General features: G+C 41.2%; 1 protein-coding gene across 1 annotated transcript in view; it reads right to left on the bottom strand.

Moving 5' to 3' along the window:
* RASA1 (RAS p21 protein activator 1) overlaps positions 1-26,518 on the bottom strand; it is a 57,933-nt gene that overhangs the window by 8,719 nt on the left and 22,696 nt on the right. The window contains exons 2-22 of the mRNA XM_069962883.1: positions 26,185-26,337; positions 22,718-22,853; positions 20,511-20,581; positions 19,782-19,899; positions 18,777-18,808; positions 18,018-18,070; positions 17,188-17,338; positions 16,041-16,119; positions 14,742-14,862; positions 13,664-13,820; positions 11,563-11,650; positions 9,296-9,373; positions 7,998-8,155; positions 6,683-6,759; positions 6,399-6,571; positions 6,044-6,203; positions 4,778-4,920; positions 4,504-4,619; positions 2,978-3,064; positions 2,597-2,664; positions 1,443-1,531 (exon numbers count right to left, since the gene is read on the bottom strand). Of these exons, the coding sequence (XP_069818984.1) occupies positions 1,443-1,531; positions 2,597-2,664; positions 2,978-3,064; positions 4,504-4,619; positions 4,778-4,920; positions 6,044-6,203; positions 6,399-6,571; positions 6,683-6,759; positions 7,998-8,155; positions 9,296-9,373; positions 11,563-11,650; positions 13,664-13,820; positions 14,742-14,862; positions 16,041-16,119; positions 17,188-17,338; positions 18,018-18,070; positions 18,777-18,808; positions 19,782-19,899; positions 20,511-20,581; positions 22,718-22,853; positions 26,185-26,337 (2,308 nt within the window). The remainder of the gene's footprint in view (positions 1-1,442; positions 1,532-2,596; positions 2,665-2,977; positions 3,065-4,503; positions 4,620-4,777; positions 4,921-6,043; positions 6,204-6,398; positions 6,572-6,682; positions 6,760-7,997; positions 8,156-9,295; positions 9,374-11,562; positions 11,651-13,663; positions 13,821-14,741; positions 14,863-16,040; positions 16,120-17,187; positions 17,339-18,017; positions 18,071-18,776; positions 18,809-19,781; positions 19,900-20,510; positions 20,582-22,717; positions 22,854-26,184; positions 26,338-26,518) is intronic.

Genomic DNA, 26,518 nt, shown 5'->3' with positions numbered 1-26,518 from the left:
GCCCACAGGGAATTCATTCGAGGGAAGAGTTTACTGGTATTCTCAGGATTGGAAGGGGAACCAGTGGTCGGATCTGCAAGTTATCCCATAACATGCAGAAGTGAGAATACCTCCTTAAGATATTCATTTATATCTATATGCACATATAATATATACTCATTAAACCCTTTAATAATTGGTCTCTCGAGGTGTGGTCTTCTTAGTGTAATTTTGGGTGGTCATCTTAAAGAGGTTTTACTGTAACACAGACTAGCTGAATTGATTTAGCCACATAAATTCTAAATATTTATAAGCATATGTCACACATGCCATCTCTAATATACTAGGGATGGATCAGGTGACAAAACAAAATTACGCACAACTTACCTTAAGGGATTTGTCTAAGGGTCCATTTACACAGAAAGATTATCAGACAGATTATCTGCCAAAGATTTGAAGCCGAAGCCAGTAACAGACTATAAACAGAGATCAGGTCATAAAGGAAAGACTGAGATTTCTCCTCTTAAAATCCATTCCTGGTTTTGGCTTCAAATCTTTGGCAGATAATCTGTCAGATAATCTGTGTAAATGGACCCTTAACAGACACAATCTGTCGAAATCTAGCTGCCGTCATAATCAGCTGTTCACCATTTCCAGCACCCCAGGCCAACAGTTTATGTTGCTGGGGAAGAATATGGCCTTACAGGGAAAATCTTGTATTACATGGTGGTCATTCAAATGAGTGGCTGTCCATGTAATACAAGCATGGCTCAATTTTGCCAAGACAAAAGTAGGTCTTGTAGAGTTAAGGCCCTATTCCACGGAATGATTATTGGCTGTACTTGGCCGATATTTGGCCGATATTAAGTGTTACGGCCGACAATCGTCCCGTTGAAAAAAAGGCAACAATCAGCCGACATGAACGTTCATGTTGGCTGATCATTGTGTCGTTTGTCTTTTCAACATGATGAATAGGAGCGGCGGCAGCAGACCGCCACTATCGCCTATGGGCTGCCCGGACGATCTAACGATCACCCGGGCAGCCCCCCGGACTCACCCGCTCGCTGCTGCCACATGGAATAGCGGTGGCAGCGAGCGAGGAACAAGGAGCAAACGGGCGCTGATATCGCTCGTTTGCTCCTGTCGGTCCGTAGAATAGGGGCTTTACTCTGTTTAGGCTCAGAGTCGGAAAATGTCTCTTCAGAATGTCTTATAAGGCATATGGATGGGGCCCAATTCAGACTACAACGGGAAAGTGATTGGTTCCCTTTAAGTCCCTGTGCATACATATGGTGGCTGTCTAGAGGCTGCCATTGATGAAAGAGGCCTCTCTTCCAAAAACTTTATAGTAACACACCAGAGGCAGCTCAGTTTATTAGTGCATGTGGAAAAGTCTGTTCTAAATGCATAAAACAAATTAAAAAACACAGAGGAATTATAAACTGTGCAAAAATAGTTCTTACTTTGGCTCCAAATTCAACCAAATTTGCTAAATTTTGTAAAGACTTGGCGACCAGTGTCAGTGTTCTTGCTGCAGTTGGTGAGGGCGAATCTGTCATGGTAGAGAAGAGGGGGTTAACAGAAATAAGTGCAATTACCAATCTATTCCCATTTTTTACATGTAGCAGAATTGGTTAGTATTTTGTATATTTCAGACAAAAAACATTAATGAAACACAGAAAAAGTATAATGGAAAGATCCATACTACTACTGCTACCTATTCAAAGCAATTCTCATTTTAAAGGGGAAGTATCAGCAGGTTAGACGAATCTAACCTGCTGATAGACCCCTATATTGCTGGGGATGCTGAAGAGGAAGGTATGTGTTTCACCTTCCTCCTCGGCACCGGTCTAGCGCTGTTAGTCGGGGTAAATTCTGCTTCAGAGCAGCGTTAGGAGCACTGCCTGCCCCCTCCATTAATTATCATTAAAAAGGGATGGGCCGGATGACACGGCAGTGCTCCTAACGGCAAAATGTGCTGCATTTGGTATTAGTTGCCCTCTGTGTAAGGTTGCTCAGGTTGTTTTGGGAGCAGTGACGCCGAAAAGTTAACCCTTAATGACCTGTAGCAGAGAATGTGGCAATAATTCATTCTTTCTACATACCCTCCTACTGCTCATTGAGGGTTAACTCCCTTTCGCCACTGCTTTCAGAGCAATCTAAGAGAGGGCTACTGATACCAAATGTCATGTGCAGGGGCAAATTCGCTTTATAAGATGCAAATATAAAAGAGTTTTTCCCCCCAGTTTGGTGAAGGGGAAAAGTTTGTCTCATAAAGCGAAAAATATGGTATACTTGTTATGGCGCCACCTGCTGTTCACTATATTTCCTTGCTCATCATCATCTAATGTGTCCACCGGTTGGTGGAATAGAGCTCATCAGCTCCATTCCACCCCCCAGATTCTCTTGGACTCCAGCAGCAAAGTCATATCTGATTTTGTGCAGGCCGGCTTGTAAAGTTCAGTGTGCTACAAGTTGCTTTTTCTTAACGGCACTAAACATATGTTCTGAAAGGGCATAAACTGAACACCAGTGGGTATATAAAAGCAATGTTCTAAAAAGTGACAAAAAGCTTTAACATTTGAGAAAGGGACAAAGATACTTTAAGATTACTTACCAGAGATGATATTAAACATCCTTGGATTAAGGATAGCAGGGCAGATTAATCGCAGAAAAACAAAGCCACTTAAAAAAAATGAATAAAGAAAACATTAAAGTCGTAAACAACATAAAGGCCCCAATCATTTTTTGCACTTAAATTTTTTTTATAATTAAATTCACAGCCATGTAGGTTCTGGTAAAGAAATTGTTAAAAGCCACATAAAAGGCAAAGCTAACTCTAAAAGATAACAAGTCGGCAACAGACGACTTGTTCCCCTAGGGTATGTGCCATGTGAAAGGCACAGGGTTAGAAGCAGCCAGCATCTGTGTCTTGAGTTCCTTGGAATGTGCAGTCAGGAATAGAGCTTCAGCAATTATACTGCACATAGCCACTTACCTAACAACTCTTGTCCTCATCGTTGTATTAGAAGGCCACTTTTGTTGGACAGATCGTTGTAAGCACCCATATATATATCTCAACGTTCTGTTAAAAGATATTGAATATGATATGTGATATTATTACATATTCTGTCACAGAGGTGAAAGACTGGGGACACAAAGTGTCTATAGTCATTTGCTCAACTACACATCTCAGTAGACATGCAATGCTCACAAAAACCTTACCTATGGACACAGCCTGATAATTTCCCTCAACAAGAGACATGAGAAGTTGGATTTAAGTTGGCACAATCCACTGTTATTTAGAAGTTATGTCTAGTTTAGAGTGTATTTTCATATGGGAAAGTCTAAGTTAACAGTGAGCTGTGGGGTTCAAGATCTTCATCCTTTGCCAAGTAGTGCTCAGTGGCTCAGGATGCCTTCCAACTTTATTATCCGCAAATCCCCTTGGTGCTAAGTAATGTTGTTTTCTTTGTGGTGGAACTGCAGGAAACTGAACATTAACCACTGAGGGGTCCCAGTGGACACTGTAAAATCAACTTATTGTTAAGTGACCTTAAGGTTAGGTTCAAACGTACCGGATTCACAGCGGATTTAACGCTGCGAGTTTGCAGCGAAATATGCTGCGAATCCTGGTACAGTGAACTTCAATTGTTTTACGTACCCACAGCAGAATTTTCATTTCGCTGCGAGTATGTAACCCAGCCCCCTTTAGGCGCCCGTAGCATACACTACCTGCTCGGCGTCGGTCCTGCTCAATCAGTGCACAGCTCTGCCACAGTCACTGATTAGCTAAGCGGGACCAAAAGGGAGCTGGGAGCCTCACATGCATATGCAACGCAGAGCAGGTAATGTATCCTGCAGGCAGCTAAAGGGGCCGGGTTACATACTCACAGCGGAGTAAAAGTTCACTGTAGCAGGTTCGCAGCGGATTTCGCTGCAAACTCGCAACATCAAATTTGCTGCAAATCGGGTACGTGTGAAGCTACCGTAAAGTGGTATTCTGCTCAAAAATATTTTTTGATATGTTGCTGCCAATGGGGAAAACATAACAGCTTATGCTTACCTTTGTGTTCTCTTGGAGTCTGCCTACAGGTCTCCCGCTGAGATGATCCCGCTTCCACTCCTGAGATGGACTTAAGCAGTGATAGCGCGGTCAGCCAGGAAAGGACACCAGGGGAGCGTGGAAAGGTAAGCATGCGCCATTTTGTTATGTTATCCCCAAAAGCAGCAACATATCAAAAGATATTTTTAAGCAGAATCTCCCTAACAAAATCTTCACACAGTCTATTTGTAGGTGCATGTTAGAGCACAGGACACACATACAAAATACAGTATTCCATCTGTAATCTGGCATCCACTGAATGACATCAAATGTCTGGCTGCCATACACAGACACACAATGGGAGTGTGGCCGTTTATGGGAAAATAGAGGAATCTAGATGCTGACTGCCTAAGTGACCAAGTTACAAACCATAATAAATAATTCATACTCATCTATTAGAACAAGAGCTGCTGACTTACGGAGGAAGTATTTCTGCTGCCATAAAAATTTTTTCCACCAGCTCTGAAAGTAAAGCCAAGAGGTGCGCCAGGTTAGCGTTCACATCTTCATTCTTCTCCAGCTTAGAGGGATTTAGCTGTATAAACAGATACAGTGGTAGATAAAGGATGTGCAAAAGATGTAGGAACTAATGTAACAGACTTCACACCAACTAAGTTGTGGACTTTATTACGATAAGAATTGTGACAGTGAGGCAGTATTAAACCGGATGCTTCAGCACTAGAGTTTTCTTACCTCACACGACTGTTTGCTGTCCATTATTTTTAAAATCGTGTCTTTCAAAGCATGATGAACAAATGGAGTAGCAGTTGCCTTCATGTATTGCTCCATGAGGGTACTTGCTAAGGTTGTGGCCCGAAAGAGAGTTGTAGCTTCATCTATATTGTGGGAAAATATAAAAATTTTATGAAACTATTTAGCTGTAAACCATGATGTATAACTCCTCTCTGGTGATAAGCGCACAATAATACAGATCCACAAAACTGTAACTAAAGCATCAGCCGCCATTTGTTCTGCCAAGCGAAATTCTGTTTTACAAGCGCTCCGATTCCCTGAAAAAGTCTAGTAAGACTTGTTACTCTTTGTAGACAGAATGAATTGCCACTGATGCATAGGTCTAATGCCACAGTTACACTCATCACTGTAGCACTTTAACCCCTTCCCGTCAGCAACATGTATAAATACATTCTTACTGCACACACCCTGTGCAGTAGGAATGTACATATATGTTCCTACACTGACGGGGCTGTAGATGTGTGTGGGACCTCTGCAGTGAGAGCGGTCCGGCACACATCAGTGTGTCCGGGGCCGGAGGTAATGAGAGGCAGCTGCGTATCATTAACCACTATGTATAGAGCCCTGCTCTCAGGCATGGGATCATACATAGATCGCCGATAACACTGATCTATACTATGGCATAGCATAGAACAGTACATGCAATCTATTGAGTGCATGTTTAACATTGATAAAAAGTGTAACAAAATTTTTTTTTAAAAGTATTAAAAAACCTGTATAAACTCCCATCCCAATAAAAGTTTAAATGACCCCCGTGCCTATTACAAAAATAAAATAAAATAAAAAAATAAATTACATATTGTAGCCTGCGGAACTGTCTGATCTATTAAAATATAACATTATTGTTCCCGCACGGTGAACGGGGTAAACGGGAAAAAAGAAAAACACACACACACCAGGATTTCTGATTTTAATAAATTATATATGAGGGGAAAAAAATTTATAAAAAAGCGATCAAATTTTTTCTGTTACACCAATGTGATATTTATAAAAATTAGAGATCATGGCGCAGAAAAACGACCCCCAACCAGCCCTGAAGGTGGAAAAAAGAAAGCGCTATGGCACTTAGAAGGCGGGGAGGAACAGTGCATTAATCTGACCCGGACTTTTGTGCAGCAAAGGGCTCTGTCTTGAAGGGGTTAAAAAGTCCTTCTACACTACGAAAAAAATACCGACATAGAAAAACCTAAATCAGATGTTCCATACCTTCCACACTGATCTCTTTGTCATTTAGTGTTCGCAATAGTAAATATTCCACTTTCTCATGCAGGAAAATCCGCAGTAAAATGCTAGCAAGTACTGTTCGATCCTGTCCACATACATGCGACAATGCATTTACAACATGCAGCTCCTTCTGCAGTATAAGCTGCAAAACAAACAAATAACTTCATTAAGGAACTACAATATATACATTCAATGGGTTTGTGCAAAAACTGCCGCTAAGGATTAATAAGTGAATAAAGGCAAAAATTACTACAATAGCTAAACAAGAATAATGTATGAATAACGAACACAAACCCAAAGCAGCAATCCAGGGGAAATAAAATGCCAACAGTGATACCTCTTTAAACTCGTTGTACTCTTCTACCGGCATGATTCGCTCCATAGAGTACCTTGCTCGGACACGCAGAGACCCAGGCTCTATACCTTTTAGAGGTATGTGAGAACTGAGCTGAAACCATTCATCTATCGCGTGGCCTTTTTGTAGTCGATTTAACTGGCAGCGCATAAATACTGGAGAAAAAGAAACAAAAACAAAGTCATGGCTAAGATTCATATACAAGCAACTAAGAATTCTGAATCCAATTAGAAATACAAAAAAAATTTTAAAACTCGACTACTCACATATGTCGGGATCTTTGCTTTTCTTTGTTTTATTACTTAGGCTAATTTCAAATCGGTTTATATCCGGTGATAAATCACTGCAAAATACACAATTGTTTTAGAAACTTTCCATTTAGAGAAATTTTTTTTTTTTAACTAAATGTGTTATTCTACTAAGATTTTTTTTAAATGTTTTTATAACCTGTCATTTAAACAATTTTTGTAAATGTAATTATACAAAATGTAAGTACAAGTATCCCAAAGTGTCAAGTGCTTGTCTCACAAACCTTTTTAAAGAGATGCTGATTCAGCAATATACATCCAGTGAGTAGCAAGAACACTCCACTGATGACGGAGCCAGAGGAGACGGGTAACAATTAGAGATGAGCGAACCAGGTTCGAGTCGATCCGAACCCGAACGTTCGGTATTTGATTAGCTGGGGCTGCTGAACTTGGATAAAGCTCTAAGGTTGTCTGGAAAACATGGATACAGCCAATGACTATATCCATGATTTCCACATAGCCTTAGAGCTTTATCCAACTTCAGCAGCCGCCGCTAATCAAATGCCGAAAGTTCGGGTTCGGATGGACTCTAGCATGCTCGAGGTTCTCTCATCTCTAGTAACAATAAAAGGTAAACTCTGTGCCACGTGCATGGTTCATTGGTGTTGGTAACAGTGCTGGGAGATAAATTCTTATAACCAATGACCATTTGAGTATTCCATTCAAACATAACTTTTCATATGTTGCTGCCCATGGTGAAACTAACAAATTCATTCCATACTTATTATCTATTCAGTCTCCTTTCCCCAGATCTCAGATACTGCTTTCTGCTGAACACAACTATTTATGTGTCAGCCTTTATCTCCCTCTCCCCTTCCTCCCCCTGCCTTCTGAGACAGCTGATGTAAACAAGTCCCTGACTTTACCTGCAACATTGTAACTACTTTGTAATGCTGGGAGGTTAAATCACAGTGAGTTTACTAACAACTTGACCTCAGATAAACCTTCCCAGCATTACAAAGAAGCTACAATGTTGCAGATAAAGCCAGTCAGGGACTTGTTAACATCATGTGTCTCAAAAGGAGGAGGGGGGGGGGGAAGACAGAGAAAGGCTGTGTCTTCAGCACAAAACAGCAGCTGAGAACTGGGGGAAGGAGACTGAACATTAAACATTATGTTTGAAGGAATACCCCTCTGGTCATACAAGAGGGTTATGTACATAATTACGGCTCTAAGCTTTAAGTTGTATGGGGCAGTGATACAGGACATCAGCAATCTAGTCTACAGACCATTCCTGTCATTTCATACACAGGTTTTATACATAGATACTTACTCAAAGAAAAACTCTTCCGACCACACAGGATTCTGGCCTTCCCTTGCATGTGTCTTTGCTACCTGTACACTATTCAGGTAGATATTACAATATGGACTAGTGAAATGTTTGACTGGGAGCTTATGCGCTTCTTCTATGTGCAAATGAAGACTGCTGACCTAGAAAAGTGGGAAAAAAAGGTTTAATATATATATAAAATATAAAAGGTGGGTCAGCATTAAAAATAAATCTATGTTCAATTAGGGCATATAAAGTTAATCAGCGGGACATCAGCGTCCCCCCGAGCCAGAACACTCGCTGCTGTGTCTAAGCATTTCCAGTTCTAGAGGACTCAAGCTTTGTTTTACAATGATAGCCATTCACCGATTAACTACCACAAGGTGCCCTAAATAATCCGTCCTATACGCAAAAAACGCAATTTAGCATAAAGAAAAAGGAATCCACACAGGGGATCCCGAAGAAATTTTGCTGGACAATAAATAATGTATCACAATAAATCTTTATTTACTACACAATTAAAAAGTTACATTAAAAATTGGAGACGAAGGAACAGTACCATGCTTTAGGTATATAAAATATAAACCAGTGCAAAAGATGTGGAAGAAATCAAAAATATATTTTGGATTTCTTCCACATCTTTTGCACTGGTTTATATTTTATATACCTAAAGCATATTCAGTTTCATTAGTTACTTACTGGTATCTATCTGTTTGTTTTCACACGTATATACATATATATTTATATATCTCATGAATATGTGCAATATACCATTATAAAAGTGATATGTATATATAGGTTATCTATTTTTGATTCATGTCCCCTCTCCCCAATTTCTGTGTATGGTACTGTTCCTTCGTCTCCAATTTTTTATGTAACTTTTTAATTGTGTAGTAAATAAAGATTTATTGTGATACATTATTTATTGTCCAGCAAAATTTCTTTGGGATCCCCTGTGTGGATTCCTCTTTCTGAATGATAGCCATTCAACTCAATGGTTGCTTCAAGGCTAAATGAGCTGCTTGCCATCGACGGCCAGATACATGCTTGACCGATGCTCCATACAAACTCTTCCTCACTGTGGTTATACAGGTGGAGTAGGAACAGAAGATTTGGGACTCCCACTCTAGATAACAATGGGGTATCCCCAAATATGAAATGTGAGTTTGGTCAGAAACCATTTAAATATTTGCTACAGTACGTGCCAATAGATTTTTTTTTAAGACCAGTTTGGTACTGTATGAATTTATTTTATGTATGCATTTTATATTCATGACCAGTTAGAATACAGAAACACCAACCTGTCTGAGCCGTTTATTAGTAGAGACTTGTGTTGATTTCCGAAGACTGCAAAATGCCTGAAGACTTTTCATCCAATCCTAAACACATATGATGAGAATAAAAGGTTTAATTCATGGTCATTGAATCAGTCTCCCATCTACATAATCAGAATCAAAGGCTGCACTGGACTGGGATGGGGAAGCAGCAAAAGTTCCATTGCTGCAGCGGGGTGTGGGGGATCCTTAAGGGGTTGGCCACTTTATAGTTAAATAGTTCAGTGTACAGTATTAGTAAGTGTACTGTATATAGTGACAACGGCTCCCTGTGTACCTCATAGAGCTAAAATCAGACTCCTCTCCTCCAGGCTGTGCTGCCCTGCGGTGTTTCCCCCCCCCCCCCTCCCCCAGAAGAGGAGAGTCTGATTTTAGCTCTATAAGGTACACAGGGAGCTGTTGTCAGTAAGTGCAGTGAGTGCACTTACTAATACTGTACACTAAACTATTTTACTATAAAGTAGCCAGCCCTTTAAGTAATTCTGAAACCACAACTTTCACTGACAGCCGCAGACTGTTCTATCTAAGAGCCAGATATGACCAAGGGGAGGATGCCAATTTGTGATTCATATAGAGGTTTATAACATGATTTGGATATAAAATTCAACAACAGGAACCTGCACACACACTGATAGAGAAAAAAGTCAATGATATTGTATGGGAGGGATAAGCAGGACTAATATATCTACAATAACTGCTTGTAAAATCACCCAACACATTCCACTGACAGAATGTAAAAAACTTACAGTGGTTTAAAGGGAACCAATCACTTAAAAAACGCATGTAAAGCTATAGGAATGTGCTGTAGCAGCACCCAGCACACTTCCCAAACATGCTTTTATACCCCCCGTCCCTGCAATGTACAAGCCAAAAACATACTTTATAAACTCGGCGCTCTGTATGTAAATTACCCCCAAGTAGTCCTCTGGGCGGGGAGCTGCGGGCAAGTAGTCACGGTCCCTGGGCGTTCTGCAGTGCTAATCACGCCCCTCTGGGCGTGATTAGCCTGCATAATTGTGGCGGCGTCATCGGAGGCGCGCTGTCTCTAACGTCAGCACGCCTACGTTCTTGCTGTGCCGCTCATGCGCAGTACAGCGGGTCCGGTCTGCGCCGTACTGCGCAGATGCAAAATAGCCTCGAACTCATTGCCGGATCTCCAGCAATGAGTTTGAGGCTTTCCGCAGTATGGCGCAGACCGGACCTGCTGTACTGCGCATGAGCGGCACAGCAAGAACGTAGGCGTGCTAACGTTAAGACAGCGCGCCTCCGATGACGCCGCCACAATTATGCAGGCTAATCACGCCCAGAGGGGCGTGATTAGCACTGCAGAACGCCCAGGGACCATGACTACTTGCCCGCAGCTCCCCTCCCAGAGGACTACTTGGGGGTAATTTACATACAGGGCGCCGAGTTTATAAAGTAAGTTTTTTGCTTGTACATTGCAGGGACGGGGGGTATAAAAGCATGTTTGGGAAGTGTGCTGGGTGCTGCTACAGCACATTCCCATAGCTTTACATGCGTTTTTTAAGTGATTGGTTCCCTTTAATAGTAATTAAAGGGGTTGTCCGGCGATAAAAAATTATTCACAGAATAACACACATTACAAAGTTATACAACTTTGTAATGTATGTTATGTCTGTGAATGGCCCCCTTCCCCGTGTTTCCCCCCACCCACGCTAGACCCGGAAGTGTGGTGCATTATACTCACCGCATCTCGTGTCGTCCACGGTCTCCGATCCTCAGCAGTGACGTCTTCTTCGGGAGGCCGGCGGATCTTCCCGAGTGCCGGCCGCCCTCTGCAGCGTCATCCGAAGCTCAGCCGCGATTGGCTGAGCATAACTGTGCGCTGCGTCATCAGCCGCTCAGCCGCGATTGGCTGAGCACAGTTATGCTCAGCCAATCGCGGCTGAGCTTCGGATGACGCTGCAGAGGGTGGCCGGCACTCGGGAAGATCCGCCGGCCTCCCGAAGAAGACGTCACTGCTGAGGATCGGAGACCGTGGTCGGCACGTGACAGGTAATTTATAGCGCACCACACTTCCGGATACACGGGTGGGGGGGGGGGGGACACGGGGAAGGGGGCCATTCACAGACATAACTTACATTACAAAGTTGTATAACTTTGTAATGTGTGTTATTCTGTGAATAATTTTTTATCGCCGGACAACCCCTTTAAGAAAAAGCACAGATACACATCATCACATCCTTATGTCCACATATGTGATATAAAATTACCTCAGCTTGTTCTGGAGTTTCCCCAGCAAAATAGAATATATAATGCTCTTCACTAAAGTGCTGAACTACAATTTGGAAACAGTTTGGCCTGAAAAAAAGACCAGAACATAAATTGAACTAAAGATTTCTCAACCTACATATTTAAGATATCAGTCTATATTATAGAAACAACTATAACTATATTCTATTATCAGCAACACTGCAAGATGAGCAAGGCATTATATGTTTAAATAAGAAACCCTCCCCCCCAACTTCCAATACTTAAATAACAGTGACATATGGCAAGTGGTGATACACAGTGAAAACACAGACAGCCATGGATGTGATATTTTTGTATGTAGCAAATATGCGAACAATTAAAGCGAACAGGTCACCATGAAATTGATACCTAATCTATCAGCATCAAATTATAGAGCAGAAGGAGCAGTGTGTGTGTGTGTGTGTGTGTATATATATATATATCAACAGATTAGATAGTATTTTCATAGTGACAGTTTTCCTTTAAATAAACAACAAGGGGCACATACTGACATAACCGAAATGGGTTCTCACTTGTAGACTGCAGAGCATAGCTCTTATCTACTTCTTGTATAATCTGCTCTGCTGGTTTTAAGCCTTAAAGGGGTAGTCCACCCAAAAAAAATTTCTTTCAAATCAACTGGTGCCATAAAGTGCCAGAGATTTGTAATTCACTTCTATTAAAAAATCTTAAGTCTTCCAGTACTTATTAGCTGCTGTATGTCCAGCAGGAAGTGGTGTTTTCTTTCCTGTCTGACCCAGTGCTCTCTGTTGCCTCCTCTGTCCATGTCAGGAACTGTCCAAAGCAGGAGCAAATCCCCATAGAAAACCCCTCCTGCTCTCCAGACTGGAAATAATACAACTTCCTGTTGGGCATACAGCAGCTGATAAGTACTGGAAGGCTTGAGATTTTTTAATAGAAGTAAATTACAAATCTCTGTCACTTCATGGCAGCAGTTGATTTGAAAGAAAAAAAATTTGGGTGGACTACCCCTTTAAAGTGTAACTGTCATTTAAATGTCACTTTTCAGTAATCAATGGCATAAGTAATTTTAAGAAACACTTTTAAGCAAAAGTTTCCTTTTCTACTCAAAAAGCTGTCATCTGCTCTTGATCAGAGTGGGGATCAGGCGGGCTTGGACATTACTGAAGCTCCTGACACAAACTCATTCTTTGTTGCCCCTTTGATGCCCCTAAGGGCCATTCCACACTGACTTCCAGAGGCTAAACTTATGAGCGGAGTCCGCACGGTGGATTCCACTGAAAATTCTACCCATCCTATTTCTTCAAAGATATTTCTCTTGTGACTCTCCACTAAAAGAATTAACATGTTCATTCTTTGAGGGGAGAGGAAAGGCGCAAGAGAAATCCCATTAAAGAAATAGGATGGGTAGAATTTTGAGTAGAATCCTTGTGCGGACTCCGCTCATAAGTTCAGCCTCTTTTACTCAGTGTGCAAGGGCCCTTACTGCGGTCACTCAACATATAACAGTTGATGGATAAAATGGTATCCATTCATTTTTATTAATTTTTATTACAAAGTAATATAGCTTTATTATTAAAACAAATTGATCAACACTGACAGACAGCTTGCCTCTGTGTATTGTATATTTTAACAGACATATACAATACACAGAGGGGACCTAGCTCTGTTTCAATAGGACTGAGCACATGGCAGTGCTGGATTAGAACCCACCCCAAAAACCTTTATAGGTGTGAGAAATATGGTTCCGAAAAACTCAACCCCCATTGTTACCCGCTGTATAGGTGTACACAAATTCCCTGAAGCAAGAGACTCCCCAGTAACTTGTTGGTATGGCTGCTAAAGGCCGGGACTACACTGTTATGGCTGTCAAATGTGATCAAAATTCACTGTATTGCCCCTAATATGGAACCCCATTTACTTACATTAGGTGTGACACTATTATATGCACAGAATGTTGTCGTCAAAATCATAATGTAGCCCCAGCCTTACCAACAGCCAGTGACAAAGGGGGAAAAAAAATCAATGTATATGGTAGCTAACTAAATTTCTGCTAGAGAATAGGAGTAGGAGAAAACACATTTGGTTGGAACCTCTCACCTGCCAAACAGACTGTCATGGACTACATAGACAGAACACACACTCAAATCAATTAATCCTTTGGGCTTTGTTGCACGTTTCTCACTCTCAAAAAAAATAAGTTGGGCATCATTACCCTCTAAGATAAAATACAAGTTCTTCCACCGTTTTCCTTTACCTACAAAAAAAAGAAACACACACATCATGTTAGCTACGAGTCAGTAGTTGGAAAGCTGACCAGACCACCGCCCAGCACCCCTGCCCGGTCCAAGGATTAGCCTGATGAACAGGCTGTATTTGGAGCCTGGTTATGATTACAATACAATATGCTCCGATGTACAATACATTGTAATATCCTTCACTTGTTATCTGAGCATGTTGTCATCCATGAAGTCTAGTCACAAAAAGATCAAGGTAAGGGCTCTAAAACCAGTTCTACAAAATGGCAGCTGTTACTGCAGAGAAGAGCTGACAGCAATTGTGCAAAAACTAAAATGCCAATTTCCCCACAATATGTACTGATAGTTCTGATTTTGTTTATACCAACTTCTTAAGTGGGTGTTCTAGAGAAAAGAAAATGTGATAGGAACTGACCAGAAAAAGAGCAAACCCCCAGGGCTCATGCTCTGGACAGCTCCTGACAGCAGGAAGCACTATGGCAGACCAGAAAGAACTACATGACAATAGCTACCTCCTGTGCATACGGCAGAAAATACGTTTAAATAGTTTAAGTAGTTTACAAATCTGTATGCTACACCCCCATGCCTCCTGTAAATGGGACCTAATACTCAGGTACTACAGATTTGCAGTGTAGATTCCACACCGCAGCCAAGTACAGTACAATGCTGAAAGAGGTTTTACTATCCATTGAAGTGTATGTTGCTGAATGCTCATTATGTGGTACAAATGCCTCTGATTTTCACACCCTCAATGAATAAGTGAAATCTGGATGTAACGTATAGATGCTGATGGACAAATACTGCAAAATCTCCTTCTGGTCCCAGCCTAATTATTGGTGTGTAGAGGAAAATAGGAACCTAGTTTAATACCTGACAAAATGATATGAATCGTGTTGTGTACATGTGTCCAATACACTCACTTTTCTTTAGGAGATACCCTTTCTTCACAATGTTTTTGTAAAAAGCATCCTTTGTTTTTCGCCTGATTGTGTTGTATATTTCTTTCCCATCCACAAGATCGTTCAGCACTTGTTCCTGATGCTGTGGAAGAAATGGAAACAAAGCCAATAGGATGTTACTGAAGTGGGCTAAGCATGTAGTAAGATACATTTAGAGGAAACTATAGAAAACTGTATACATTTACTGTGATGTTTCATCTCCTGACCTAAAGCCTCTCAGGCAAAGAATAAAAACTTTAATATAAAGACAAAAAGGGGGGGATTTGTTAATGGCTTTGCTGTAAAAGGATTACAAGTATATAAGCAACCACTTATCTACTTAAAAATCTTTTAACATATTTGAGAGCATTCAGGAAAAATCAACAGCGATGCGGCGATCTACACTAGTTGTATGGTGAAACCATTAGTAAATAAATCTGTCTTGCTTTATATGCTTTTGCTTTATAAAAAGGCAGGAGGAGGACACTATGGGTGTATACAATGCATTCAGAAAGTTTCAGACCCTTTCACAATTTTGTCATGTTGTAGCCTTATGCTATAAGAACCTTCCCCTTACAATTACTCAGCACCCAATACTCCACAATCACAAGTGACATCAGTATTCAGGCCCTTTACACAGCACTTAGATGAAGCACCTTTGGCAGCAATTCTTGGGTATGATGCCACAAGGTTTACACTTGGATCAGGGGATTTTCAGCCATTTTTCTCTGCAGATCTCCTCAGATTCTGTCAGGTTGGATGGGGGAATGTCGGTGGACAGCCACTGTCAGCTCTCTCCAGACATGTCCTATTGGGTTAATGTCAGAGCTGTGGCTGAGCCACTGAAGGAATTTCACTTCTCTAAGCCTCTCCTGTGTTGTCTTGGCTGTGTGCTTTGGGTCATTGTCTTGTTGGAAACAGCATTTTGGAGAAGTCTCTGTCCCAGTTGCTGAATAACACCCAAACAGCATGATGCTGCCATTACTATGTTTCACTGTAGGGATGGTATTGGATGATGAGCAGTATCTGCTTTCTTCCAAAGCCATAGTGTCATAGCAAAGGGTCTGAATACTTATGTCTCTGCAATATGTTTTTTCCCTTTTTTGACCAAGTCTGCAAAAAAAAAAAAAAAAAAAACTAACAGTCGCTTTAAGGCTTCAACAAAACAAAATGTAAAAAAAAAATGGGATTTTATTGAGTTGAAAGTCATGCATTCTTGTTACAGCAATGTGTTTTCACTGTGTACATATGTGTGGAAAGCATACGTTTTGGTGACCTTACCTGCACAGGAACAGGATCTTTTAGATAATAGCCCTCAACAATCTGTTCTTTCCTGTAGTGTTCTATGATATCATCAATTCTGTAGAAAAGCAAGAAAATGTATGTTCAATGACCATAACTACAAAACTATCCTAACGAACCAAAAATAGAGAAAAGTGTTGCAGTCCTTCAACAGCCATCTATGGCTGCAAATGAGCACCTATTAATTGTACAAATATACCACCCCCTACCCAATAGGTATTAATGCTGCAATAGCTTCATTTAATTGTGCAACCAGGCCACACAAACAAAAGCTGTAAAGTTTGTGCGGCGGCATTAACATTCATTGATATCGACCACACGTTGCAGCCAGTAACAATACATTTTACAGCCAAACAAAAGATGCGATCAGCTAACTAGCAGGCTTTTTCCACTTGTGGGCTGATCTCTGTCACTTTTACAAGGGCAATTATCAGTTAAATGAGCATTTCTAATGGTGCATTTACAGAGATTTATCTGACAGATTTTTTAAGCCAAAGCCAGGATTTGAAAAAAAGATATTCCAGTCTTTCCTTAATGACCCATTTCCTGTTTATAGTCTGTTCCTGGTTTTGGCTTCAAAGATCTGTCAAAAATCTCTCTGTGTAAAAGCACCATAAGAACACTTGTTTCCAAATAAATACACATAGCGCGCTGAGGCACGCAGTACATAGTGATAATACATGCCGGCCATTTAAATATATTACATAGACTGGCTAGGTCAAAGAAAAATGCTCTTTGAGAACATCTATTTGCTTTCCTAAAACAAATCCCCTATAAAAGCCCCCCCTCTATGATGCCCATATGCCCCGACAGAGAATATGGAAAGGGTTTGTCTTTAACTGCTTATAAAATGACACCTTTACTGAAATTACAGACCACCAAGTTGTATTTTTGTAACTATAAATTACGTAAAACATTTATTGGAATATATATACCTTTAAATGATTAATACCTTATCAACAAAGGAATACATTACAGAACTGCATAGCAGTGCTTTACAACATTAAACTAAAATAAAAATAAAAAAAATCCACACACCCTCCCAGTCAGCAGATTTTCATGACAATTATAGAATCTGTCTCTCTTATATATGCACAAAAGCTTAACCATTCTAGTGATCTGTTACCTGTTATAGTACCGACCTCCCATCATAAATTGATTGTTTGGTGTTGGACAGATCTTAAATCGTTGTATGTTTTCATTCGTGCGGAAATACAAAGAATAATCTCCCGGAGTATTGTCCGATGGCCTCACCAAGAAACTGCTGATTTGACCAACTAGGAATTTTTAAAATGTGGAATCAGTTCATATATTTAGAAAGTAAGATAAAAAGCACAACAGAAATCACTGTATCATCCAATGATAAATAATTATAGAGAAGCAGGAAGTCACTTATTGCATTGCTGGGTTTTTCATTAAATAAGGCAAAGTCCCTGTAGATTTTTTAAAAAGTTTGCTGGAGGGAAAAAAAATGCATTGTATGTCAAAATGAGCTGCGGAAAACACAGACATTACATTTTCCTTCCTTTTAGTATTTGCCATATAGCATGCCGACAATTCTGAGGTTAGAAAGGAGTCTGCAGTCTGTTACAGCTTCTGCAAGCCCTATATCTTGTGTAATTGCCTTCAACAACTACATATTACCTTGGTCTGTGTTTATGAAGAAAAAAAAGGTCTTGTTCCTTGTTGGGCAACAAGGTAAGTTTTCCTGTTAGTTATGATAGATGAGGTAAACCTTATTATAAAAGAACTTTGCTCTCAGAATAAGATTGGCGTAAAACACATCTAACAATGAATAAAAAACGCAATGTAATATGTTCAAAAAACACCTGATTCATTCATCTCATTTAGCATTTATAAAATCATCTCCATACCCTTTTATTATATGTCGTCTTCGGTAAGCAAGTAGAGAAAAGTTAACAGGTCCATATAAGACTGACTGAAACCAGCATTTACCTGTCATCAGTAGATTGTAAGCTTCTTGTTTGTTGATTTTCCCATGGAACCATCTAAACAAAAGCATAAGAACACAGTAAGACATGGTGTAAGTAGGTGGATTCAGTAAAAGCAAACCACTGGCTACTGGGGAGGTGTAATGCTGCTGATTTGAACTATATGTAACTTCATTAGCATCACTGTATCCATTTATAACAGAGCCATAATAAGAGCAGATACTGATAAAGCCTACCAACTTTTTGGGGGTCTATCAAAATTCATTAGTAAATTCCAGTAGTTTTGGTGAGAACACTGGTGCTGACACTACTACTATTCCACATATACATATACACACATATATACGTTCATTTTGCAGGGATTGGTCACTGAAGGAAAAGTTTGTAGCTTCCTACATCAGTAACATTAAATCATACCTTTACTTACAATTGCCCAGTCCTGTACCCCATGATCTTATCGAAAGCTCTACCACCCTGCTGAGTGGTGGGCAAGATTACAGAGGACATCAACCCCCTCCATAATATGACTAAGCTTGTAGTAGCACGTGACCGCTCTCCTCCCTCAGCATGCTTTATAGGCCTATACAGGCTCAGTGGAGGATGCAGATGCAGGAAGGAAGGTGGTCAACGTGCTCCTCCACGCACGGTCATATTACGGATAGGATATAGCAGTGTAAGTGCAGACTACAAACAGCAACTAAAAAAATTGTTTTGGGTGGGAAATCCACAGAATCTGAGGACTTAACATATAAAAAATGCTTACATCTTGCCTTCATGGGGATCCTCTTCTCTGCCCTAAAAAATAAAATAAAAACGAATGTGAAAAAAATAAAAACAAAATGTGGTTACAGATTATATCTATATGTCAAAGTAGTGGCACCTCTAAATATTAAAGACAGGCCATGTAAAAGATCACGTTACCACCTTATGTTAGGGGGTATATATGCTAGTAACCTTTAAAAAAAGGTTTCCGATGTACCAAGACGTACCGACATTGAGCATTTAATGGCTAAATATCCACAACTAGTGAATAAATTCGGTCCATTTCCTAAACATATACGGTACATTTATTTTTCAGGACTCAAAGAGTGGTCTGCTGTGTTTCTGAGTCCCATAAATGAACACATATATTTAAAGAACACGACTACTTGACCATGTTTGGCCCAATAAATACAATGGGCCAAAATATACCCCAAAAGCAAGGCGAAACATGATCATGAACACATGCTTAGTGAAATATGTATGTCCTGTATCTGAATGAGGGGCTAAGATTCCTGAAATGTTTAATAATGTGACAATAAAGAACTCTGAGCTTATTCAACATTAGTTGCTGTATACTGTCTCACCCTATGACAAGTTATAGGTCTTGCGCTCTCTGTTCTAATATACTATTTGGGAGATTTATAAAGCTGCACAATCGTCACAGAAGGCAAAGAGTCAAAACATTTTTGTCTCTAAAACTTTGAGTGTCACACTAAGAGGGTAGGCTGGTGGGCGTGAGTTCACACTATGTATGATGGAATCTGTCAACTAGGAACTGGTGTAGACTTCAGTGATACTCAGTCATATTTACAGTATGAACCAATTATTGTAAATGAAGGGGGTCAAAGCAAATGCACAGTTACGGATGTACATCAGTAGTCCTGTCTGTAACTGAGGGCCTGCGGCTTTGGATAGGGTTACGGATGTGTGAATCAGGCCTTAGTGGTTACTGGACCAAAATGTCTGTTTATTAGCAGTAAATAGGAAGGAACCAATATTTACTAACCACTTCATTCACCAAATCTTCAACTATAAGGCCTTGTTCATTTGTGCGAAGATTGGTAACCCACATCCAGCCATCTTCTAATTCATTATGGACAATAAACATATCTCCTTTCAAGAAACTGCAAAAACACAAGCAGAAAGATCAGGAGCCAGACAAGGGAATTCACTTTGTGAGAGAAAGCATTGAATTAAGGATTAGGATTGTGATGAAGTATGGCTGATGGATGATGGCCAGTTCTGCTCGCCCGTTGGCCGATAGCTGGCCCAATGACACAGGATGGTATCTATTCAGACAATAATTGGCACTCTAACAGGGCTCCACGAATCTCCAGCAAAGATGTAAGAATGCACCTTGCATCCATTGAGTCTTCTAGTAAATCTTATAGTGTACCTTGAAATAAACTATAAACTAAAATTGAGGGTTTTATACTAATTAAAGGGTTTTCTGGACTAATATAGAACTTACTTGTTTACTTCCTCTCCCACTGCTCCCAATGTATTATCTTCTGGTCCCAGCTGCACTCCCCATCCTGCTAGCTTCCCATGATGACACCCTACTTCTCAGCCAATCAGAGCTGGCTGGGGGAGCAGGACATTATCAGAAGGTGGCGAGGGAGGTTAGTATGTTTTTTTTTACTGTTTTATTGCACTAGGTTGCAGTAAACACAATTTATATTTGCCATTAAAACACTTCAAATGTACAGAGAAGATGAGGAATTACTTTATGTACCTGATTTCATCAGTTTCTGGTACTTTAGTGTAAGGAAGAATGGCACGTACTCTTCTCCTGTCTTCCACTGGCTAATAAAAGGAAATAATATGGTTAGGACTATTTTTACCATGCACAGTCTACCCAAAACATCTCACAGCAAATAACAGTATGGTCTCTCTCTCATTTTAAAGTGGGCCAATTTTCCACTATACTCAAACTAAAATTCTTTCTTTGACAAATCCCACTCGCCTACTCTCTGCAATGTAAAGGACACCACCTACACTACACAGAGAGTGAGAAGGAGGAAACAGCCATGGAGCTGAGCGCTGCTGTAATGTTTATAGCATCAGCATTCAGGTCAGTGGGCAGAGGGTTCAGTAAAAACCCCAACACTGAACATAAAAATAAGAAGTGCCACTTCCTACAGTTGTTTTCAATAAAATCCACATGCAAAGTAAAGACCAAAGACCACTAGCGGATCTGGCCATTCTAGTAAGGAAATAGTGGCAAGACTGATTAATAAAAACAATGTTACATTAGACTAATCTAGTAATTTGAAGTGCATAAAACTACTTTGGTAATTGTGTTTTTTTAATATAAGAAATCAGAAGGTAAGAAACCTATTTTTATCCCCAGCACCCTGTGCGCTATAGGGGCATATCAGCAGGTTAGATTCTTGTTTCCCTTAGTGTTTTTAAATATGTTGACAGGCCTAAGTATGCACTTTGAAGGTGAACATACCTCTGCTCCTGATCATGCACGGTGCATGACTAAGAAAATGGATTTTTAATGTTCTGTGCACCAGCTGCTGAAGAGTCAGAAAGGAGAGATATTCCCCCAAGCTCCCTGGACCTGCCTCTCACCAATGCTCTAGATGCTTTCTGACTGGACGCTAGAGCTGTCAATCATTAAAGGCAGAGGAAAGGAGGCTGTCACTTCAGGGAACTCAAGGGAAGATCTCACCTCTCCGAATCTTCACTAAAAAGCAGATCTCTCTGTTATGCAAAGTGCATAAACCAGAATCACAAGTGTGCATGATGTTCCGTTCTCAGTGCCTTTTAGTGCTACCAGCAGACAGATTCCCATAACCAAACACCATAGTCTTTTGCTCAAGGACTTTCCCATTTCCTGAACATAAACTTATGGTGTGTTTTAAGTCTCCCTTTTTTTGACAACTGAGGCTATATGTTCATCCGTGCACAAGAAGCTGTTAGAACTACTCATGCCATGAAAAATATAAGACCACTATTGTGTCCCTATGCCACTGATATCCATCAATACTAGAGATGAGCGAACCGGGTTCGAGTCCATCTGAACATGCACGTTCGGCATTTGATTAGCTCGGGCTGCTAAACTTACATAAAGCTCTAAGGTTGTCTGGAAAACATGGATACAGCCAATGACTATATCCATGTTTTCCACATAGCCTTAGGGCTTGATCCAACTTCAGCAGCCACCGCTAATCAAATGCTGAACGTTCAGGTTCGGATGGACTTGAGCATGCTCCAGGTTCGCTCATCTCTAATCAATACCCTTCCCAAACTGATATGGCATAGCTACCATGGCTCAGCTATGAATGTAGGTTGTAGCAATGGAGTTAAAGGGGCAGTGCGGCGCTTAAAAGATTCGCTAAATAACACACATTACAAAGTTATACAACTTTGTAATGTGTGTTATTTAAGTGAATTGCCCCCCTTCCCCGTGTTCCCCCCACCCCAGAAGTGAGGTGCATTATACTTACGTATTCACCAATCGCGGCTGAGCAGCTGATGACGTGGCAGAGGGGGGCCGGCATGAGGGACGGCTGGAGCGGTCCGGCCGGCCTCCCGAAGATGACGTTGTCGACCCAAGATGGCCGCCGGGGTCGACCGCAAATAAGTATAATGCACCACACTTCCGGGGGTGGGGGTGGGGGGACACGGGAAAAGGGGCCATTCACTTAAATAACACACATTACACAGTTTTATAACTTGTAATGTGTGTTATTTAGTGAATAAAAGTTAAACGCCGTACTACCCCTTTAAGAAACAGGCTAATCCTAAATCAGGCTGTAAAGATGTGTTAGCACACATCAACATTGACTTTCCTTATCGGCATCTACTCCTGTGTGTGAGTCTGGTGTAAGCACAATGACAGCACGTAAGCAATGCCTGCCACCCTTGACAGCATAGGGTCCTTTAGGAATCTATTTTGGCTGCTAAATTTTTATAACTTGTCTCACTTGCCTCTGGTGGTGCCACAGGAAAAAGTAGTTTTTCTTCTTTCAGTAAACAAGAGACATGACTATAGTAGCCTATGAGATCCGAAAGTGAAGAAAACCTTCTCCCTCCGATGTAGAAATCACCACACATTGCTATAATCCTGCAGTAAAAAAACAAAAAACAAAGAGAAGAGATTACAAATAACCACATTAATAACACTACAGGTTCTGTTTCCATTAGGAGCCTCTGTTGTGGGTTCTGATAGGACAAACAAATCAGTGTGTACTGACTAGTGATGTCACGATACCAGAATTTTGAGATCGATACCAATACCAGCTTTTATTTTTCAATGCTCGATACCAATTCGATACTTAATAAATTATATTTAAGAAACAAACAAAAAAAAAAACAAAAAAAAAACACAAGAATAGAAATGACACCCCCCACTCCCAGGTTCAGGTCAGTACGAACCAATTTATGTTCTCCTAATTTTATTACTTTAAAAATAAAGTCCCCATTATTTAAAATAAATAAAAATTTGCCCAACTCTGCCTCACTTTTTTTTTTTTTTTATCTCCGCCTGTCTGGCTGAGGGGGCATTTTTTGCGCCACGATCTGTAGTTTTATTTAGTACCATGTTTTTATGTGGTACTGAACTGGGTTGTTTCTGCGCTTGCTCGGTTTACCGTGCTTGATCAGGAAAGTGACAGGTAGTATGGACAATAACACTTCAGCTGCCAGGGAGGGATGATGGGGGCTGTAGCCATATAACACACCAGCCAGCAGGGGGGATGATGGGGGCTGTAGCCATATAACACACACCAGCCAGCAGGGGGGATGATGGGGGTCGTAGTCATATAACACACACCAGCCAGCGGGGGGATGATGGGGGCTGTAGCCATGTAACAGACACCAGCCAGCAGGGGGGATGATGGGGGCTGTAGCCATATAACACACCAGCCAGCAGGGGGGATGATGGGGGTTGTAGTTTTACTATTCCTGGTGTCAGGGCATGCTGGCCACTGACCCAGCAGGGTGACCTGGATTTGTCTGTAATCTGCAGGTTACAGCCCCCCTCCCTAGTCAGAGTCAGGCTGACTGTAACCCCCCACACACACACACACATTGTTAATGTCTGCTCTGGATATTCCTGTCGGCCCCGGCCTTCCTCCCCTCCTCACACTCTTGCCGCCCCCACCACCTCATAGTCCTGTGCAGATGTAGTGGCCGCATTTCCTCCTGCCTCCCCCTCCTCCAGCCTCCAGCGGGCTCAGGAGGGGGGTAATGCCGCTGTCAGTGTGACAGCGGCATCTCTATAGTTACATAGCCGGCACAAGCAATAGCTATGTGCCGGCTATTTGAATTTGGCACTGACAGGGGAAGAGGGTGCGCGCACCGAGGAGATGACAGGTGGGAGCAGGGGGCGGCACACAGAGAACACGGCCGGCGCTCAGATGGCTGCCGGCCGTGCTCTCTGCGCTATACTTTATTCTAAACTGCATAATAGCGCAGTTTAACATTAAGTTTCGATACCAGGAAATCCTGGTATCGAACTGTTTTTCCGCCCGGAATATCGATAGTAGTATCGATATTTCAGTGCATCGTGCAACACTAGTACTGACTGACACTAAAGGACCCTAAAGGACCTCCCATTAAAATACAATAGTAAGTTAGTATTTTGTAGAAAAAAACATTAATAAGCCGCACTCACCATTCATCGTGTTCCAATCTTTAGTCCACGATTAAAAATAGACACAGTGAGGACAAAACATTCGGCAGATGCCAGGCAGGTATGGTTACAGCCTGTTTCACACTTAAACGCTTCTATGGACCACCCCAGTGGTCCGTAGAAGCGCGAGAGCGTGAAACAGGCTGTAAGCATACCTGCCTGGCGTCTGCCGAATGTTTTGTCCTCACTTTGTCTATTTTTAATAGCGGACTAAAGATTGGAACACGATGAATGGTGAGTGCGGCTTATTAATTTTTTCTACAAAACACAGGTTTACAAGTCTTTTTTGTGAAGCCTGCCGCACTAGTCTTTACCCCCTAGCGGAGCCTGTATGCCTTAGGGTATGTTCACATGACGTTTTTGGCCGCACGTCGGGCTACACGGCACAAATCAGTGATAAAAGGTTGCTGCCGTGCAGCCCGAAGTGTGGCCGGCGGCCGCATTGACTTAAATGAGCAGGACGGAGTCATTATGTGACAACGTTCTGCTCATTTGTGGGACGTACACGGGACTACACTTTTGAGTCCTGCACAAAAGCCGTGTACGTCCCGCAAATGAGCAGACCGTTGTCACATAATGACACTGTCCTGCTCATTTAAGTCAATGTGGCCGCCGGCCGCACGGCAGCATCCTTTTATCACTGATTTGTGCCGTGTAGCCCGACGTGCGACCAAAAACGTGATGTGAACATACCCTTACTGTTTTTCCAGTGCCGACCTATCTGACTTTGTACAATAGTAAGTTAGCCACTGTTTGGACACACATGCATGACAATTACACACCGCAAGGCTATAGTTTTAAAATATTTAAATAATTTTTATTAGCATGATTAAAAATCTTCAACTTAAATTAATTTAGTGCAAAAGGATCCCGTATTAAATGACAACCAGCAGCCACATTGTTAACATCCCATATTAACATATACAGGTAATAGCAAGCATACAAGTTATTGTTTGTAAACATGCAGCGTATCTACATGGCCTCCCAGATCCAATAGGCATAAGTATGTATAACCAGTTTCTGCTATAAGCCTGAATTAAAACAAATGCTTACCCATAGTGGCGTATGGTGTCCGTAATTTCGACGCATCTTTCGCGTGCGTTGGCTTTTCTCAGGCCCCTTGAGAAAGCCAACGCACGTGAAACGTGCGTCGGGGTTGTGGACACCATACGCCACTATGGGTAAGCATATGTTGTAATTCAGGCTTATAGCAGAAACAGGTTATGCATACTTATGCCTATCGGACCTGGGAGGCCATGTAAATATGCTGTATGTTTACAAACAATAACTTGTATGCTTGCGATTACCTGTATATGTTAATATGGGATGTTAACACTGTGGCTGCTGGTTGTCATTTAATACTGGATCCTTTTGCACTGAATTAATTTTAAGTTGGAGATTTTTATTCATGCTAATAATTGTTTAAATTTTTTAAAACTATAGCCTTGCGGTGTGTAATTATACTTTATAGGAGCTAACATACTGTATTGTATTCTGGACGATATATAAAGATTAATTAACTCTGCAAGACAGAGACCGTGGTAGAGATTTAGTGTCCATTGGAACTATTGTGTATAAACACATGCATGACAAGCATACCGCACAAGATCATGTCTCCAGTTATAAACAGAAGCCATGAGGCCTTAGTAAACAGACCTTTCCTTGTCTCCAGTTTGTCCTCCTTCACACAACCCCTGCACTTACAATCTTTAATGCAAAAGCCAGCAAGGCACATTCTTTTTATAACAGGCTCTGGGCCTACCTGAAATGGGTGACAACATTTGTTTTGCTGAGAAAAGACAACACAAAGGACCCTGGGCGTCGATCACTTTCCCTGATCAGGTAGCTTCCGGTCCTCCCAGCCTGGTAAAGGCGCTCCTCTGCGATGGTTCTGTCCAGCTTACCATGATACCACCTGACAAAGGACACCAAAAAGGTAGTTAGACATCAAAGTGGAATTCAGTGAGAAATCACAGTTCACAAGGTTATATTTTAAGAGTATAAAAATATATGTACCATCCTATTCTTAGTTAGAAGGTGCAGGATTGTTACTAAATTTGGTGCATCTTTGACTGGCCCTGCGCCACAATATATGG

This window comes from Dendropsophus ebraccatus, chromosome 3, assembly GCF_027789765.1.
Source record: "Dendropsophus ebraccatus isolate aDenEbr1 chromosome 3, aDenEbr1.pat, whole genome shotgun sequence".
Taxonomy (NCBI): Eukaryota; Metazoa; Chordata; class Amphibia; order Anura; family Hylidae; genus Dendropsophus; species Dendropsophus ebraccatus.
This window is presented reverse-complemented; position numbering and strand designations above follow the sequence as displayed.